This window comes from Scyliorhinus torazame, chromosome 25 (assembly GCF_047496885.1).
Source record: "Scyliorhinus torazame isolate Kashiwa2021f chromosome 25, sScyTor2.1, whole genome shotgun sequence".
NCBI lineage: Eukaryota > Metazoa > Chordata > Chondrichthyes > Carcharhiniformes > Scyliorhinidae > Scyliorhinus > Scyliorhinus torazame.
The window spans coordinates 24573565-24592865 of NC_092731.1; the positions used below are offsets into that span (position 1 = coordinate 24573565).

The following is a 19301-nucleotide window of genomic DNA, read 5'->3' on the forward strand; positions in this document are numbered from 1 at the left end:
CAAGAGCCGGTGCAGACTTGATGGGCCGAATGGCCTCCTTCTGCACTGTAAATTCTATGATAAATTCTATGGAGAATTTCCCCAACTCCTTTCATGTCCCGTATTTGATTGGAGTCTCCGAGATTTAAACCCCATTCTCTGGGGAATTATTTCCTCTGCTCAGCTTTGGGTAGTTTTCTTCATCAACCAGAAGATATCAGTTATCGTCCGTGCTTGTGTCAATCGGTAAAGCCCTAAACACTGTCCATTTGCTTTATTTCAGCCATTTACAAGGAATTGAAGAACCCGGAACCAAAGAACATCGATCAGGTGATTAATCCGAAATGCAGCAACTGAGGGCTTTTGTCCAGGGGCACCGGGTCACCATTCAACATTGGGACATGGGTTCCGGTCCCGCTCGGGACAGGGAGTGTCCAGTGCAGCCCGGGACAGGGAGTGTCCAGTGCAGCCCGGGACAGGGAGTGTCCAGTGCAGCCCGGGACAGGGAGTGTCAAGTTGAGCCCAGGACAGGGAGTGTCCAGTCGAGCCCAGGACAGGGAGTGTCCAGTCCAGTTTGGGACAGGGAGTGTCTCGTCCAGTTTGGGACAGGGAGTGTCCAGTCGAGCCCAGGACAGGGAGTGTCCAGTCCAGTTTGGGACAGGGAGTGTCTAGTCCAGTTTGGGACAGGGAGTGTCCAGTCCAGTTTGGGACAGGGTGTGTCCACTCCAGTTTGGGACAGGGAGTGTCCAGTCCAGCCCGGGACAGGGAGTGTCCAGTCCAGCCCGGGACAGGGAGTGTCCAGTCCAGTTTGGGACAGGGAGTATCCAGTACAGTTTGGGACAGGGAGTGTTCAGTCCAGCCCAGGACAGGGAGTGTCCAGTCCAGTCTGGGACAGGCAGTGTCCAGTCCAGCCCGGGACAGGGAGTGTCCAGTCCAGTTTGGGACAGGGAGTGTCCAGTCCAGTTTGGGACAGGGAGTGTCCAGTCCAGTTTTGGACAGGCAGTGTCCAGTCCTGCAGGGACAGGTAGTGTCAAGTCAAGCCCGGGACGGGGAGTGTCCATTCCAGTTTGGACAGTGGGTGTCCAGTCATTTGGGACAGGGAGTATCCACTCCAGTTTGGGACAGGTGTGTCCAGTCCAGTTTGGAACAGAGAGTGTCCAGTCCAGTTTGGGACAGGGAGTGTCCAGTCCAGCCCGGGACAGAGAGTGTCCAGTCCAGTTTGGGACAGAGTGTGTCCAGTCCAGTTTGGGACAGGGAGTGTCCAGTCCAGTTTGGGACAGTGAGTGTCCAGTCCAGTTTGGGGCAGGGTGTGTCCTGTCCAGGTTGGGACAGGGAGTGTCCAGTCAAGTTTGGGACAGGGTGTGTCCAGTCCAGTTTGGGACAGGGAGTGTCCAGTACAGTTTGGGACAGGGTGTGTCCAGTCCAGTTTGGGACAGGGAGTGTCCAGTCCAGGTTCGGACAGGGAGTGTCCTGTCCAGCATGGGACAGGGAGTGTCCAGTCCAGTTTGGGACAGGGAGTGTCCAGTCCAGCCCGGGACAGGGAGTGTCCAGTCCAGTTTGGGACAGGGAGTGTCCAGTCCAGTTTGGGACAGGGAGTGTTCAGTCCAGCCCAGGACAGGAACTGTCCAGTCCAGTCTGGGACAGGCATTGTCCAGTCCAGCCCGGGACAGGCAGTGTCCAGTCCAGTTTCGGACAGTGTGTGTCCAGTCCAGTTTGGGAAAGGGAGTGTCCAGTCCAGTTTGGGACAGGAAGTGTTCAGTCCAGTTTGGGATAGGGAGTGTCCAGTCCAGTTTGGGTCAGGGAGTGTCCAGTCCAGCCGAGGACAGGGAGTGTCACGCCAGTTTGGGACAGGTGTGTCCAGTGCAGATTGGGACAGGGAGTGCCCAGCACAGTTTGGGACAGGGAATGTCCAGACCAGTTTGGGACAGGGAGTGTCCAGTCCTGCAGGGACAGGCAGTGTCCAGTCCAGTTTCGGACAGTGTGTGTCCAGTCCAGTTTGGGAAAGGGAGTGTCCAGTCCAGTTTGGGACAGGAAGTGTTCAGTCCAGTTTGGAACAGGGAGTGTCCAGTCCAGTTTGGGTCAGGGAGTGTCCAGTCCAGCCGAGGACAGGGAGTGTCACGCCAGTTTGGGACAGGTGTGTCCAGTGCAGTTTGGGACAGGGAGTGCCCAGCACAGTTTGGGACAGGGAATGTCCAGACCAGTTTGGCACAGGGAGTTTCCAGTCCAGCCCGGGACAGGGAGTGTCCAGTCCAGTTTGGGACAGGTGTGTCCAGTCCAGTTTGGGACAGGGAGTGTCCAGTCCAGTTTGGGACAGATGTTTCCAGTCCAGTTTGGGACAGGGAGTGTCAAGTCCAGCCCGGGACAGGGAGTGTCCAGTCCAGTTTTGGACAGGGAGAGTCCAGTCCAGCCCAGGACAGGGAGTGTCCAGTCCAGCCCAGGACAGGGAGTGTCCAGTCCAGTTTGGGTCAGGGACAGGGAGTGTCCAGTCCAGCCTTGGACAGTGTGTGTCCAGTCCAGTTTGGGACAGAGAGTGTCCAGTCCAGTTTTGGACAGGCAGTGTCCAGTCCTGCAGGGACAGGTAGTGTCAAGTCAAGCCCGGGACGGGGAGTGTCCATTCCAGTTTGGACAGTGGGTGTCCAGTCATTTGGGACAGGGAGTGTCCAATCCAGTTAGGGACAGGCGTGTCCAGTCCAGTTTGGAACAGAGAGTGTCCAGTCCAGTTTGGGACAGGGAGTGTCCAGTCCAGCCCGGGACAGAGAGTGTCCAGTCCAGTTTGGGACAGAGTGTGTCCAGTCCAGTTTGGGACAGGGAGAGCCCAGTCCAGTTTGGGACAGAGAGTGTCCAGTCCAGTTTGGGGCAGGGTGTGTCCTGTCCAGGTTGGGACAGGGAGCGTCCAGTCCAGTTTGGGACAGGGTGTGTCCAGTCCAGTTTGGGACAGGGTGTGTCCAGTCCAGTTTGGGACAGGGAGTGTCCAGTACAGTTTGGGACAGGGTGTGTCCAGTCCAGTTTGGGACAGGGAGTGTCCAGTCCAGGTTCGGACAGGGAGTGTCCTGTCCAGCATGGGACAGGGAGTGTCCAGTCCAGTTTGGGACAGGGAGTGTCCAGTCCAGCCCGGGACAGGGAGTGTCCAGTCCAGTTTGGGACAGGGAGTGTCCAGTCCAGTTTGGGACAGGGAGTGTTCAGTCCAGCCCAGGACAGGAAATGTCCAGTCCAGTCTGGGACAGGCAGTGTCCAGTCCTGCCCGGGACAGGGAGTGTCCAGTCCAGTTTGGGACAGGGAGTGTCCAGTCCAGTTTGGGACAGGGAGTGTCCAGTCCAGTTTGGGACAGTGAGTGTCCAGTCCAGCCCGACACTGGGATTGCAGTCCAGTTTGGGACAGGGAGTGTCCAGTCCAGCCTTGGACAGGGAGTGTCCAGTCCAGTTTGGGACAGGGAGTGTCCAGTCCTGCAGGGACAGGCAGTGTCCAGTCCAGTTTCGGACAGTGTGTGTCCAGTCCAGTTTGGGAAAGGGAGTGTCCAGTCCAGTTTGGGACAGGAAGTGTTCAGTCCAGTTTGGGACAGGGAGTGTCCAGTCCAGTTTGGGTCAGGGAGTGTCCAGTCCAGCCTTGGACAGTGAATGTCCAGTCCAGTTTGGGACAGGGAGTGTCCAGTCCAGTTTTGGACAGGGAATGTCCAGTCCTGCAGGGACAGGTAGTGTCAAGTCAAGTCCGGGACGGGGAGTTCCAGTCCAGTTTGGACAGTGGGTGTCCAGTCGTTTGGGACAGGGAGTGTCCACTCCAATTTGGGACAGGCATTTCCAGTCCAGTTTGGAACAGAGAGTGTCCAGTCCAGTTTGGGACAGGGAGTGTCCAGTCCAGTTTGGGACAGGGAGTGTCCAGTCCTGTTTGTGACAGGGAGTGTCCAGTCCAGCCCAGGACAGAGAGTGTCCAGTCCAGTTTGGGACAGGGAGTGTCCAGTCCAGTTTGGGACAGTGAGTGTCCAGTCCAGTTTGGGACAGGGTGCGTCCAGTCCAGGTTGGGACAGGGAGAGTCCAGTCCAGTTTGGGACAGGGAGTGTCCAGTCCAGTTTGCGACAGGGAGTGTCCAGTCCAGTTTGGGACAGGGAATGTCCAGTCCAGTTTGGGACAGGGAGTGCCCAGCCCAGTTTGGGACAGGGAATGTCCAGTCCAGTTTGGCACAGGGACTGTCTAATCCAGCCCGGGACAGGGAGTGTCCAGTCCAGTTTGGGACAGGGAGTGTTCAGTCCAGTTTGGGACAGGGAGTGTCCAGCCCAGTTTGGGACAGGGAGTGTCCAGTCCAGCCCGGGACTGGGAGTATCCAGTCCAGTTTGGGACAGGGAGTGTCCAGTCCAGCCGAGGACAGGGAGTGTCCAGCCCAGTTTGGGACAGGGAGTGTCCAGTTCAGTTTGGGACAGGGAGTGTCCAGTCGTTTGGGACAGGTGTGTCCAGTCCAGTTTGGGACAGGGAGTGTCAAGTCCAGCCCGGGACAGGGAGTGTGCAGTCCGGTTTGGGACAGGGAGAGTCCAGTCATGCACAGGGCAGGGAGTGTCCAGTCCAGCCCAGGACAGGGAGTGTCCAGTCCAGTTTGGGTCAGGAGTGTCCAGACCAGCCTTGGACAGTGAATGTCCAGTCCAGTTTCGGACAGGGAGTGTCCAGTCCAGTTTTGGACAGGGAGTGTCCAGTCCTGCAGGGACAGGTAGTGTCAAGTCAAGCCCGGGACAGGGAGTGTCCAGTCCAGTTTGGGACAGGGAGTGTCCAGTCCAGTTTGGGACAGGGAGTGTCCAGTCCAGTTTGGGACAGGGAGCGTCCAGTCCAGGTTGGGACAGGGAGTGTCCAGTCCAGTTTGGGACAGGGTGCGTCCAGTCCAGGTTGGGACAGGGAGAGTCCAGTCCAGTTTGGGACAGGGAGTGTCCAGTCCAGTTTGCGACAGGGAGTGTCCAGTCCAGTTTGGGACAGGGAATGTCCAGTCCAGTTTGGGACAGGGAGTGCCCAGCCCAGTTTGGGACAGGGAATGTCCAGTCCAGTTTGGCACAGGGACTGTCTAATCCAGCCCGGGACAGGGAGTGTCCAGTCCAGTTTGGGACAGGGAGTGTTCAGTCCAGTTTGGGACAGGGAGTGTCCAGCCCAGTTTGGGACAGGGAGTGTCCAGTCCAGCCCGGGACTGGGAGTATCCAGTCCAGTTTGGGACAGGGAGTGTCCAGTCCAGCCGAGGACAGGGAGTGTCCAGCCCAGTTTGGGACAGGGAGTGTCCAGTTCAGTTTGGGACAGGGAGTGTCCAGTCGTTTGGGACAGGTGTGTCCAGTCCAGTTTGGGACAGGGAGTGTCAAGTCCAGCCCGGGACAGGGAGTGTGCAGTCCGGTTTGGGACAGGGAGAGTCCAGTCATGCACAGGGCAGGGAGTGTCCAGTCCAGCCCAGGACAGGGAGTGTCCAGTCCAGTTTGGGTCAGGAGTGTCCAGACCAGCCTTGGACAGTGAATGTCCAGTCCAGTTTCGGACAGGGAGTGTCCAGTCCAGTTTTGGACAGGGAGTGTCCAGTCCTGCAGGGACAGGTAGTGTCAAGTCAAGCCCGGGACAGGGAGTGTCCAGTCCAGTTTGGGACAGGGAGTGTCCAGTCCAGTTTGGGACAGGGAGTGTCCAGTCCAGTTTGGGACAGGGAGCGTCCAGTCCAGGTTGGGACAGGGAGTGTCCAGTCCAGTTTGGGACAGGGTGTGTCCAGTCCAGTTTGGGACAGGGAGTGTCCAGTCCAGTTTGGGACAGGGTGTGTCCAGTCCAGTTTGGGACAGGGAGTGTCCTGTCCAGTTTGGGACAGGGAGTGTCCTGTCCAGCCCGGGACAGGGAGTGTCCAGTCCAGTTTGGGACAGGGAGTGTCCAGTCTAGTTTGGGACAGGGAGTATCCAGTCCAGTTTGGGACAGGGAGCGTCCAGTCCAGTTTGGGACAGGGAGTGTCCAGTCCAGCCTTGGACAGGGTGTGTCCAGTCCAGTTTCGAACAGGGAGTGTCCAGTCCTGCCCGGGACAGGGAGTGTCCAGTCCAGTTTGGGACAGGGAGTGTCCAGTCCAGTTTGGGACAGGGAGTGTCCAGTCCAGTTTGGGACAGGGATTGTCCAGTCCAGTTTCGGACAATATGTGTCCAGTCCAGTTTCGGAAAGGGAGTGTCCAGTCCAGTTTGGGACAGGGAGATCCAGTACAGTTTTGGACAGGGAGTGTCCAGTCCAGTTTGGGGCAGGGAGTGTCCAGACCAGCCTGGGACAGGGCGTGACCAGTCCAGTTTGGGACAGGGAGTGTCCAGTCCAGTATGGGACAGGGAGTGTCCAGTCCAGTTTGGGACAGGGTGTGTCCAGTCCAGTATGGGACAGGGAGGGTCCAGTACAGTTTTGGACAGTGTGTGTGCAGTCCAGTTTGGGACAGGGAGTGTCCAGTCCAGTTTGGGACAGGGAGTGTCCTGTCCAGCCCGGGACACGGAGTGTCCAGTCCAGTTTGGGACAGGGATTGTCCAGTCCAGTTTCGGACAATGTGTGGCCAGTCCAGTTTCGGACAATGTGTGTCCAGTCCAGTTTGGGACAGGGAGTGTCCAGTCCAGTTTGGGACAGGGAGTGTCCAGTCCAGTTTGGACAGGGAGTGCCCAGTCCATTTTGGGGCAGGGAGTGTCCAGACCAGCCTGGGACAGGGAGTGTCCAGTCCAGTTTGGGACAGGGTGTGTCCAGTCCAGGTTGGGACAGGGAGTGTTCAGTCCAGCCCAGGACAGGAAGTGTCCAGTCCAGTCTGGGACAGGCAGTGTCCAGTCCAGCCCGGGACAGGGAGTGTCCAGTCCAGTTTGGGACAGGGAGTGTACAGTCCAGTTTGGGACAGGGAGTGTCCAGTCCAGTTTGGGACAGTGAGTGTCCAGTCCAGCCCGACACTGGGATTGCAGTCCAGTTTGGGACAGGGAGTGTCCAGTCCAGCCTTGGAAAGGGAGTGTCCAGTCCAGTTTGGGACAGGGAGTGTGTAGTCCTGCAGGGACAGGCAGTGTCCAGTCAAGTTTCGGACAGTGTGTGTCCAGTCCAGTTTGGGAAAGGGAGTGTCCAGTCCAGTTTGGGGCAGGAAGTGTTCAGTCCAGTTTGGGACAGGGAGTGTCCAGTCCAGTTTGGGTCAGGGAGTGTCCAGTCCAGCCTTGGACAGTGAATGTCCAGTCCAGTTTGGGACAGGGAGTGTCCAGTCCAGTTTTGGACAGGGAATGTCCAGTCCTGCAGGGACAGGCAGTGTCCAGTCCAGTTTCGGACAGTGTGTGTCCAGTCCAGTTTGGGAAAGGGAGTGTCCAGTCCAGTTTGGGACAGGAAGTGTTCAGTCCAGTTTGGAACAGGGAGTGTCCAGTCCAGTTTGGGTCAGGGAGTGTCCAGTCCAGCCGAGGACAGGGAGTGTCACGCCAGTTTGGGACAGGTGTGTCCAGTGCAGTTTGGGACAGGGAGTGCCCAGCACAGTTTGGGACAGGGAATGTCCAGACCAGTTTGGCACAGGGAGTTTCCAGTCCAGCCCGGGACAGGGAGTGTCCAGTCCAGTTTGGGACAGGGAGTGTACAGTCCAGCCGAGGACAGGGAGTGTCACGCCAGTTTGGGACAGGTGTGTCCAGTCCAGTTTGGGACAGGGAGTGTCCAGTCCAGTTTGGGACAGGTGTTTCCAGTCCAGTTTGGGATAGGGAGTGTCAAGTCCAGCCCGGGACAGGGAGTGTCCAGTCCAGTTTTGGACAGGGAGAGTCCAGTCCAGCCCAGGACAGGGAGTGTCCAGTCCAGCCCAGGACAGGGAGTGTCCAGTCCAGTTTGGGTCAGGGACAGGGAGTGTCCAGTCCAGCCTTGGACAGTGTGTGTCCAGTCCAGTTTGGGACAGAGAGTGTCCAGTCCAGTTTTGGACAGGCAGTGTCCAGTCCTGCAGGGACAGGTAGTGTCAAGTCAAGCCCGGGACGGGGAGTGTCCATTCCAGTTTGGACAGTGGGTGTCCAGTCATTTGGGACAGGGAGTGTCCAATCCAGTTAGGGACAGGCGTGTCCAGTCCAGTTTGGAACAGAGAGTGTCCAGTCCAGTTTGGGACAGGGAGTGTCCAGTCCAGCCCGGGACAGAGAGTGTCCAGTCCAGTTTGGGACAGAGTGTGTCCAGTCCAGTTTGGGACAGGGAGAGCCCAGTCCAGTTTGGGACAGAGAGTGTCCAGTCCAGTTTGGGGCAGGGTGTGTCCTGTCCAGGTTGGGACAGGGAGCGTCCAGTCCAGTTTGGGACAGGGTGTGTCCAGTCCAGTTTGGGACAGGGTGTGTCCAGTCCAGTTTGGGACAGGGAGTGTCCAGTACAGTTTGGGACAGGGTGTGTCCAGTCCAGTTTGGGACAGGGAGTGTCCAGTCCAGGTTCGGACAGGGAGTGTCCTGTCCAGCATGGGACAGGGAGTGTCCAGTCCAGTTTGGGACAGGGAGTGTCCAGTCCAGCCCGGGACAGGGAGTGTCCAGTCCAGTTTGGGACAGGGAGTGTCCAGTCCAGTTTGGGACAGGGAGTGTTCAGTCCAGCCCAGGACAGGAAATGTCCAGTCCAGTCTGGGACAGGCAGTGTCCAGTCCTGCCCGGGACAGGGAGTGTCCAGTCCAGTTTGGGACAGGGAGTGTCCAGTCCAGTTTGGGACAGGGAGTGTCCAGTCCAGTTTGGGACAGTGAGTGTCCAGTCCAGCCCGACACTGGGATTGCAGTCCAGTTTGGGACAGGGAGTGTCCAGTCCAGCCTTGGACAGGGAGTGTCCAGTCCAGTTTGGGACAGGGAGTGTCCAGTCCTGCAGGGACAGGCAGTGTCCAGTCCAGTTTCGGACAGTGTGTGTCCAGTCCAGTTTGGGAAAGGGAGTGTCCAGTCCAGTTTGGGACAGGAAGTGTTCAGTCCAGTTTGGGACAGGGAGTGTCCAGTCCAGTTTGGGTCAGGGAGTGTCCAGTCCAGCCTTGGACAGTGAATGTCCAGTCCAGTTTGGGACAGGGAGTGTCCAGTCCAGTTTTGGACAGGGAATGTCCAGTCCTGCAGGGACAGGTAGTGTCAAGTCAAGTCCGGGACGGGGAGTTCCAGTCCAGTTTGGACAGTGGGTGTCCAGTCGTTTGGGACAGGGAGTGTCCACTCCAATTTGGGACAGGCATTTCCAGTCCAGTTTGGAACAGAGAGTGTCCAGTCCAGTTTGGGACAGGGAGTGTCCAGTCCAGTTTGGGACAGGGAGTGTCCAGTCCTGTTTGTGACAGGGAGTGTCCAGTCCAGCCCAGGACAGAGAGTGTCCAGTCCAGTTTGGGACAGGGAGTGTCCAGTCCAGTTTGGGACAGTGAGTGTCCAGTCCAGTTTGGGACAGGGTGCGTCCAGTCCAGGTTGGGACAGGGAGAGTCCAGTCCAGTTTGGGACAGGGAGTGTCCAGTCCAGTTTGCGACAGGGAGTGTCCAGTCCAGTTTGGGACAGGGAATGTCCAGTCCAGTTTGGGACAGGGAGTGCCCAGCCCAGTTTGGGACAGGGAATGTCCAGTCCAGTTTGGCACAGGGACTGTCTAATCCAGCCCGGGACAGGGAGTGTCCAGTCCAGTTTGGGACAGGGAGTGTTCAGTCCTGTTTGGGACAGGGAGTGTCCAGCCCAGTTTGGGACAGGGAGTGTCCAGTCCAGCCCGGGACTGGGAGTATCCAGTCCAGTTTGGGACAGGGAGTGTCCAGTCCAGCCGAGGACAGGGAGTGTCCAGCCCAGTTTGGGACAGGGAGTGTCCAGTTCAGTTTGGGACAGGGAGTGTCCAGTCGTTTGGGACAGGTGTGTCCAGTCCAGTTTGGGACAGGGAGTGTCAAGTCCAGCCCGGGACAGGGAGTGTGCAGTCCGGTTTGGGACAGGGAGAGTCCAGTCATGCACAGGGCAGGGAGTGTCCAGTCCAGCCCAGGACAGGGAGTGTCCAGTCCAGTTTGGGTCAGGAGTGTCCAGACCAGCCTTGGACAGTGAATGTCCAGTCCAGTTTCGGACAGGGAGTGTCCAGTCCAGTTTTGGACAGGGAGTGTCCAGTCCTGCAGGGACAGGTAGTGTCAAGTCAAGCCCGGGACAGGGAGTGTCCAGTCCAGTTTGGGACAGGGAGTGTCCAGTCCAGTTTGGGACAGGGAGTGTCCAGTCCAGTTTGGGACAGGGAGCGTCCAGTCCAGGTTGGGACAGGGAGTGTCCAGTCCAGTTTGGGACAGGGTGTGTCCAGTCCAGTTTGGGACAGGGAGTGTCCAGTCCAGTTTGGGACAGGGTGTGTCCAGTCCAGTTTGGGACAGGGAGTGTCCTGTCCAGTTTGGGACAGGGAGTGTCCTGTCCAGCCCGGGACAGGGAGTGTCCAGTCCAGTTTGGGACAGGGAGTGTCCAGTCTAGTTTGGGACAGGGAGTATCCAGTCCAGTTTGGGACAGGGAGCGTCCAGTCCAGTTTGGGACAGGGAGTGTCCAGTCCAGCCTTGGACAGGGTGGGTCCAGTCCAGTTTCGAACAGGGAGTGTCCAGTCCTGCCCGGGACAGGGAGTGTCCAGTCCAGTTTGGGACAGGGAGTGTCCAGTCCAGTTTGGGACAGGGAGTGTCCAGTCCAGTTTGGGACAGGGATTGTCCAGTCCAGTTTCGGACAATATGTGTCCAGTCCAGTTTCGGAAAGGGAGTGTCCAGTCCAGTTTGGGACAGGGAGATCCAGTACAGTTTTGGACAGGGAGTGTCCAGTCCAGTTTGGGGCAGGGAGTGTCCAGACCAGCCTGGGACAGGGCGTGACCAGTCCAGTTTGGGACAGGGAGTGTCCAGTCCAGTATGGGACAGGGAGTGTCCAGTCCAGTTTGGGACAGGGTGTGTCCAGTCCAGTATGGGACAGGGAGGGTCCAGTACAGTTTTGGACAGTGTGTGTGCAGTCCAGTTTGGGACAGGGAGTGTCCAGTCCAGTTTGGGACAGGGAGTGTCCTGTCCAGCCCGGGACACGGAGTGTCCAGTCCAGTTTGGGACAGGGATTGTCCAGTCCAGTTTCGGACAATGTGTGGCCAGTCCAGTTTCGGACAATGTGTGTCCAGTCCAGTTTGGGACAGGGAGTGTCCAGTCCAGTTTGGGACAGGGAGTGTCCAGTCCAGTTTGGACAGGGAGTGCCCAGTCCATTTTGGGGCAGGGAGTGTCCAGACCAGCCTGGGACAGGGAGTGTCCAGTCCAGTTTGGGACAGGGTGTGTCCAGTCCAGGTTGGGACAGGGAGTGTTCAGTCCAGCCCAGGACAGGAAGTGTCCAGTCCAGTCTGGGACAGGCAGTGTCCAGTCCAGCCCGGGACAGGGAGTGTCCAGTCCAGTTTGGGACAGGGAGTGTACAGTCCAGTTTGGGACAGGGAGTGTCCAGTCCAGTTTGGGACAGTGAGTGTCCAGTCCAGCCCGACACTGGGATTGCAGTCCAGTTTGGGACAGGGAGTGTCCAGTCCAGCCTTGGAAAGGGAGTGTCCAGTCCAGTTTGGGACAGGGAGTGTGTAGTCCTGCAGGGACAGGCAGTGTCCAGTCCAGTTTCGGACAGTGTGTGTCCAGTCCAGTTTGGGAAAGGGAGTGTCCAGTCCAGTTTGGGGCAGGAAGTGTTCAGTCCAGTTTGGGACAGGGAGTGTCCAGTCCAGTTTGGGTCAGGGAGTGTCCAATCCAGCCTTGGACAGTGAATGTCCAGTCCAGTTTGGGACAGGGAGTGTCCAGTCCAGTTTTGGACAGGGAATGTCCAGTCCTGCAGGGACAGGTAGTGTCAAGTCAAGTCCGGGACAGGGAGTTCCAGTCCAGTTTGGACAGTGGGAGTCCAGTCGTTTGGGACAGGGAGTGTCCACTCCAATTTGGGACAGGCATTTCCAGTCCAGTTTGGAACAGAGAGTGTCCAGTCCAGTTTGGGACAGGGAGTGTCCAGACCAGTTTGGGACAGGGAGTGTCCGGTCCAGTTTGGGACAGGGAGTGTCCAGTCCAGCCCAGGACAGGGAGTGTCCAGTCCAGTTTGGGACAGGGAGTGTCCAGTCCAGTTTGGGACAGGGAGTGTCCAGTCCAGTTTGGGACAGGGAGTGTCCAGTCCAGTTTGGGACAGGGTGTGTCCAGTCCAGGTTGGGACAGGGAGAGCCCAGTCCAGTTTGGGACAGGGAGTGTCCAGTCCAGTTTGTGACAGGGAGTGTCCAGTCCAGTTTGGGACAGGGAGTGTCCAGTCCAGTTTGGGACAGGGAGTGCCCAGCCCAGTTTGGGACAGGGAATGTCCAGTCCAGGTTGGCATAGGGAGTGTCCAATCCAGCCCGGGACAGGGAGTGTGCAGTCCAGTTTGGGACAGGGAGTGTCCAGTCCAGTTTGGGACAGGGAGTGTCCAATTCAGTTTGGGACCGGGAGTGTCCAGTCCAGCCCGGGACTGGGAGTATCCAGTCCAGTTTGAGACAGGAAGTGTCCAGTCCAGTTTGGGACAGGGAGTGTCCAGTCCAGTTTGGGACAGGTGTGTCCAGTCCAGTTTGGGACAGGGAGTGTCAAGTCCAGCCCGGGACAGGGAGTGTGCAGTCCGGTTTGGGACAGGGAGAGTCCAGTCAAGCACAGGGCAGGGAGTGTCCAGTCCAGCCCAGGACAGGGAGTGTCCAGTCCAGTTTGGGTCAGGGAGTGTCCAGTCCAGCCTTGGACAGTGAATGTCCAGTCCAGTTTGGGACAGGGACTGTCCAGTCCAGTTTGGGACAGGGAGTATCCAGTGGAGCCTGGGACAGGGTGTGTCCAGTCCAGCCCAGGACAGGGAGTGTCCAGTCCAGTTTGGGACAGGGAGTGTCCAGTTCAGGTTGGGACTGGGAGTGTCCAGTCCAGTTTGGCAGAGGGATTGTCCAGTCCAGGTTCGGACAGGGAGTGTCCAGTCCAGTTTGGCACAGGGAGTGTCCAGTGCAGCCCGGGACAGGGAGTGTCCAGTCCAGTTTGGGACAGGGCGTATCCAGTCCAGTTTGGGACAGGGAGGGTCCAGTACAGTTTTGGACAGGGAGTGTCCAGTCCAGTTTGGGACAGTGAGTGTCCAGTCCAGCCCGACACTGGGATTGCAGTCCAGTTTGGGACAGGGAGTGTCCAGTCCAGCCTTGGAAAGGGAGTGTCCAGTCCAGTTTGGGACAGGGAGTGTGTAGTCCTGCAGGGACAGGCAGTGTCCAGTCCAGTTTCGGACAGTGTGTGTCCAGTCCAGTTTGGGAAAGGGAGTGTCCAGTCCAGTTTGGGGCAGGAAGTGTTCAGTCCAGTTTGGGACAGGGAGTGTCCAGTCCAGTTTGGGTCAGGGAGTGTCCAGTCCAGCCTTGGACAGTGAATGTCCAGTCCAGTTTGGGACAGGGAGTGTCCAGTCCAGTTTTGGACAGGGAATGTCCAGTCCTGCAGGGACAGGTAGTGTCAAGTCAAGTCCGGGACAGGGAGTTCCAGTCCAGTTTGGACAGTGGGAGTCCAGTCGTTTGGGACAGGGAGTGTCCACTCCAATTTGGGACAGGCATTTCCAGTCCAGTTTGGAACAGAGAGTGTCCAGTCCAGTTTGGGACAGGGAGTGTCCAGACCAGTTTGGGACAGGGAGTGTCCGGTCCAGTTTGGGACAGGGAGTGTCCAGTCCAGCCCAGGACAGGGAGTGTCCAGTCCAGTTTGGGACAGGGAGTGTCCAGTCCAGTTTGGGACAGGGAGTGTCCAGTCCAGTTTGGGACAGGGAGTGTCCAGTCCAGTTTGGGACAGGGTGTGTCCAGTCCAGGTTGGGACAGGGAGAGCCCAGTCCAGTTTGGGACAGGGAGTGTCCAGTCCAGTTTGTGACAGGGAGTGTCCAGTCCAGTTTGGGACAGGGAGTGTCCAGTCCAGTTTGGGACAGGGAGTGCCCAGCCCAGTTTGGGACAGGGAATGTCCAGTCCAGTTTGGCATAGGGAGTGTCCAATCCAGCCCGGGACAGGGAGTGTGCAGTTCAGTTTGGGACAGGGAGTGTCCAGTCCAGTTTGGGACAGGGAGTGTCCAATTCAGTTTGGGACCGGGAGTGTCCAGTCCAGCCCGGGACTGGGAGTATCCAGTCCAGTTTGAGACAGGAAGTGTCCAGTCCAGTTTGGGACAGGGAGTGTCCAGTCCAGTTTGGGACAGGTGTGTCCAGTCCAGTTTGGGACAGGGAGTGTCAAGTCCAGCCCGGGACAGGGAGTGTGCAGTCCGGTTTGGGACAGGGAGAGTCCAGTCAAGCACAGGGCAGGGAGTGTCCAGTCCAGCCCAGGACAGGGAGTGTCCAGTCCAGTTTGGGTCAGGGAGTGTCCAGTCCAGCCTTGGACAGTGAATGTCCAGTCCAGTTTGGGACAGGGACTGTCCAGTCCAGTTTGGGACAGGGAGTATCCAGTGGAGCCTGGGACAGGGTGTGTCCAGTCCAGCCCAGGACAGGGAGTGTCCAGTCCAGTTTGGGACAGGGAGTGTCCAGTTCAGGTTGGGACTGGGAGTGTCCAGTCCAGTTTGGCAGAGGGAGTGTCCAGTCCAGGTTCGGACAGGGAGTGTCCAGTCCAGTTTGGCACAGGGAGTGTCCAGTGCAGCCCGGGACAGGGAGTGTCCAGTCCAGTTTGGGACAGGGCGTGTCCAGTCCAGTTTGGGACAGGGAGGGTCCAGTACAGTTTTGGACAGTGTGTGTGCAGTCCAGTTTGGGACAGGGAGTGTCCAGTCCAGTTTGGGACAGGGAGTGTCCTGTCCAGCCCGGGACACGGAGTGTCCAGTCCAGTTTGGGACAGGGATTGTCCAGTCCAGTTTCGGACAATGTGTGGCCAGTCCAGTTTCGGACAATGTGTGTACAGTCCAGTTTGGGACAGGGAGTGTCCAGTCCAGTTTGGGACAGGGAGTGTCCAGTCCAGTTTGGACAGGGAGTGCCCAGTCCATTTTGGGGCAGGGAGTGTGCAGACCAGCCTGGGACAGGGAGTGTCCAGTCCAGTTTGGGACAGGGTGTGTCCAGTCCAGGTTGGGACAGGGAGTGTTCAGTCCAGCCCAGGACAGGAAGTGTCCAGTCCAGTCTGGGACAGGCAGTGTCCAGTCCAGCCCGGGACAGGGAGTGTCCAGTCCAGTTTGGGACAGGGAGTGTACAGTCCAGTTTGGGACAGGGAGTGTCCAGTCCAGTTTGGGACAGTGAGTGTCCAGTCCAGCCCGACACTGGGATTGCAGTCCAGTTTGGGACAGGGAGTGTCCAGTCCAGCCTTGGAAAGGGAGTGTCCAGTCCAGTTTGGGACAGGGAGTGTGTAGTCCTGCAGGGACAGGCAGTGTCCAGTCCAGTTTCGGACAGTGTGTGTCCAGTCCAGTTTGGGAAAGGGAGTGTCCAGTCCAGTTTGGGACAGGAAGTGTTCAGTCCAGTTTGGGACAGGGAGTGTCCAGTCCAGTTTGGGTCAGGGAGTGTCCAGTCCAGCCTTGGACAGTGAATGTCCAGTCCAGTTTGGGACAGGGAGTGTCCAGTCCAGTTTTGGACAGGGAATGTCCAGTCCTGCAGGGACAGGTAGTGTCAAGTCAAGTCCGGGACAGGGAGTTCCAGTCCAGTTTGGACAGTGGGAGTCCAGTCGTTTCGGACAGGGAGTGTCCACTCCAATTTGGGACAGGCATTTCCAGTCCAGTTTGGAACAGAGAGTGTCCAGTCCAGTTTGGGACAGGGAGTGTCCAGACCAGTTTGGGACAGAGAGTGTCCGGTCCAGTTTGGGACAGGGAGTGTCCAGTCCAGCCCAGGACAGGGAGTGTCCAGTCCAGTTTGGGACAGGGAGTGTCCAGTCCAGTTTGGGACAGGGAGTGTCCAGTCCAGTTTGGGACAGGGAGTGTCCAGTCCAGTTTGGGACAGGGTGTGTCCAGTCCAGGTTGGGACAGGGAGAGCCCAGTCCAGTTTGGGACAGGGAGTGTCCAGTCCAGTTTGTGACAGGGAGTGTCCAGTCCAGTTTGGGACAGGGAGTGTCCAGTCCAGTTTGGGACAGGGAGTGCCCAGCCCAGTTTGGGACAGGGAATGTCCAGTCCAGTTTGGCATAGGGAGTGTCCAATCCAGCCCGGGACAGGGAGTGTGCAGTCCAGTTTGGGACAGGGAGTGTCCAGTCCAGTTTGGGACAGGGAGTGTCCAATTCAGTTTGGGACCGGGAGTGTCCAGTCCAGCCCGGGACTGGGAGTATCCAGTCCAGTTTGAGACAGGAAGTGTCCAGTCCAGTTTGGGACAGGGAGTGTCCAGTCCAGTTTGGGACAGGTGTGTCCAGTCCAGTTTGGGACAGGGAGTGTCAAGTCCAGCCCGGGACAGGGAGTGTGCAGTCCGGTTTGGGACAGGGAGAGTCCAGTCAAGCACAGGGCAGGGAGTGTCCAGTCCAGCCCAGGACAGGGAGTGTCCAGTCCAGTTTGGGTCAGGGAGTGTCCAGTCCAGCCTTGGACAGTGAATGTCCAGTCCAGTTTGGGACAGGGACTGTCCAGTCCAGTTTGGGACAGGGAGTATCCAGTGGAGCCTGGGACAGGGTGTGTCCAGTCGAGCCCAGGACAGGGAGTGTCAAGTCCAGTTTGGGACAGGGAGTGTCCAGTTCAGGTTGGGACTGGGAGTGTCCAGTCCAGTTTGGCACAGGGAGTGTCCAGTCCAGGTTCGGACAGGGAGTGTCCAGTCCAGTTTGGCACAGGGAGTGTCCAGTGCAGCCCGGGACAGGGAGTGTCCAGTCCAGTTTGGGACAGGGCGTGTCCAATCCAGTTTGGGACAGGGAGTGTCCAGTCCAGTTTGGGACAGGGAGTGTCCAGTCCAGTTTGGGACAGGGAGTGTGCAGTCCAGCCCAGGACACGGAGTGTCCAGTCCAGTTTGGGACAGGGAGTGTCCAGTCCAGCCCAGGACAGGGAGTGTCCAGTCCAGTTTGGGACAGGGAGGGTCCAGTCCAGTTTGAGATAGGGAGTGTCCAGTCCAGCCCAGGACAGGGACTGTCCAGTGCCGTTTGGGACAGGGAGTGACGAGTCCAGTTTGGGACAGGAAGTGTCCAATCCAGCCCAGGACAGGGAGTGTCCAGTCCAGTTTGGGACAGGGAGTGCCCAGCCCAGTTTGGGACAGTGAGTGTCCAGTCCAGTTTGGGACAGGGAGTGTCTAGTCCAGCCCAGGACAGGGAGTGTCCAGTGCAGTTTGGGACAGGGAGTGTCCAGACCAGCCTTGGACAGGGAGTGTCCAGTCCAGTTTGGGAAAGGGAGTGTCCAGTCCTGCAGGGACAGGCAGTGTCCAGTCCAGTTTCGGACAGTGTGTGTCAGTCCAGTTTGGAAAAGGGAGTGTCCAGTCCAGTTTGGTACAGGATGTGTCCAGTCCATCCCAGGACAGGGAGTGTCCAGTCCAGTTTGGGACAGGGAGTGTCCAGTCCAGCCCGGGACAGGGAGTGCCCATTCCAATCTGGGACAGGGAGTGTCCTGTCCAGTCTGGGACAGGCAGTGTCCAGTCCAGCCCGGGACAGGGAGCGTCCTGTCCAGTCTGGGACAGGCAGTGTCCAGTCCAGCCCGGGACAGGGAGTGTCCAGTCCAGTTTGGGACAGGGAGTGTCCAGTCCAGTTTAGGACAGGGAGTGTCCAGTCCAGATTGGGACAGGGAGTGTCCAGTCCAGTTTTGGACAGGGAGTGCCCAGTCCAGCCTGGGACAGGGAGTGTCCAGTGCAGCCCGGCACAGGGAGTGTCCAGTCCAGTTTGGGACAGGGAGTGTCCAGTCCAGTTTGGGACAGGGAGTGCCCAGCCCAATTTGGGACAGGCAGTGGCCAGTCCAGCCTGGGACAGGGAGTGTCCAGTGCAGCCCGGCACAGGGAGTGTCCAGTCCAGTTTCGGACAATGTGTGACCAGTCCAGTTTGGGACAGGGAGCTTCCAGTCCAGTTTGGGACAGGGAGTGTCCAGTCCAGTTTGGGACAGGGCGTGTCCAGTCCAATTTGGGACAGGGAGTGTCCAATCCAGTTTGGGACAGGGAGTATCCAGTCCAGTTTGGGACAGGGAGTGTCCAGTCCAGCCCAGGACACGGCGTGTCCAGTCCAGTTTGGGACAGGGAGTGTCCAGTCCAGCCCAGGACAGGGAGTGTCCACTCGGGACAGGGAGTGTCCAGTCCAGTTTGGGACAGGGAGTTTCCAGTCCAGTTTGGGACAGGGAGTGTCCAATTCAGTTTGGGACAGGGAGTGTCCAGTCCAGCCCGGGACTGGGAGTATCCAGTCCAGTTTGGGACAGGGAGTGTCCAGTCCAGCCGAGGACAGGGAGTGTCCAGTCCCGTTTGGGACAGGGAGTGTCCAGTTCAGCCCGGGACAGAGAGTGTCCAGTCCAGTTTGGGACAGAGTGTGTCCAGTCCAATTTGGGACAGGGAGTGTCCAGTCCAGTTTGGGACAGGGAGTGTCCAGTCCAGTTTGGGACAGTGAGTGTCCAGTCCAGTTTGGGACAGGAAGTGTCCAGTCCAGTTTGCGACAGGGAGTGTCCAGTCCAGTTTGGGACATGAAGTGTTCAGTCCAGTTTGGGACAGGGAGTGTCCAGTCCAATTTGGGACAGGGAGTGCCCAGCCCAGTTTGGGACAGGGTATGTCCAGTCCAGATTGGCACAGGGAGTCTACAGTCCAGCCCGGGACAGTGAGTGTCCAGTCCAGTTTGGGACAGGGAGTGTCCAGTCCAGCCTTGGACAGTGAATGTCCAGTCCAGTTTGGGACAGGGACTGTCCAGTCCAGTTTGGGACAGGGAGTATCCAGTGGAGCCTGGGACAGGGTGTGTCCAGTCCAGCCCAGGACAGGGAGTGTCCAGTCCAGTTTGGGACAGGGAGTGTCCAGTTCAGGTTGGGACTGGGAGTGTCCAGTCCAGTTTGGCAGAGGGAGTGTCCAGTCCAGGTTCGGACAGGGAGTGTCCAGTCCAGTTTGGCACAGGGAGTGTCCAGTGCAGCCCGGGACAGGGAGTGTCCAGTCCAGTTTGGGACAGGGCGTGTCCAGTCCAGTTTGGGACAGGGAGGGTCCAGTACAGTTTTGGACAGTGTGTGTGCAGTCCAGTTTGGGACAGGGAGTGTCCAGTCCAGTTTGGGACAGGGAGTGTCCTGTCCAGCCCGGGACACGGAGTGTCCAGTCCAGTTTGGGACAGGGATTGTCCAGTCCAGTTTCGGACAATGTGTGGCCAGTCCAGTTTCGGACAATGTGTGTACAGTCCAGTTTGGGACAGGGAGTGTCCAGTCCAGTTTGGGACAGGGAGTGTCCAGTCCAGTTTGGACAGGGAGTGCCCAGTCCATTTTGGGGCAGGGAGTGTGCAGACCAGCCTGGGACAGGGAGTGTCCAGTCCAGTTTGGGACAGGGTGTGTCCAGTCCAGGTTGGGACAGGGAGTGTTCAGTCCAGCCCAGGACAGGAAGTGTCCAGTCCAGTCTGGGACAGGCAGTGTCCAGTCCAGCCCGGGACAGGGAGTGTCCAG

The 19301-nt window shown here is 58.1% G+C and overlaps 1 protein-coding gene across 1 annotated transcript in view; it reads left to right on the plus strand.

Moving 5' to 3' along the window:
• Positions 1 to 19301, plus strand: part of LOC140402428 (calpain-2 catalytic subunit-like) — a 282202-nt gene that overhangs the window by 245080 nt on the left and 17821 nt on the right. Inside the window, exon 20 of the mRNA XM_072490199.1 lies at positions 263 to 309. Within this exon, the coding sequence (XP_072346300.1) occupies positions 263 to 309 (47 nt within the window). The remainder of the gene's footprint in view (positions 1 to 262; positions 310 to 19301) is intronic.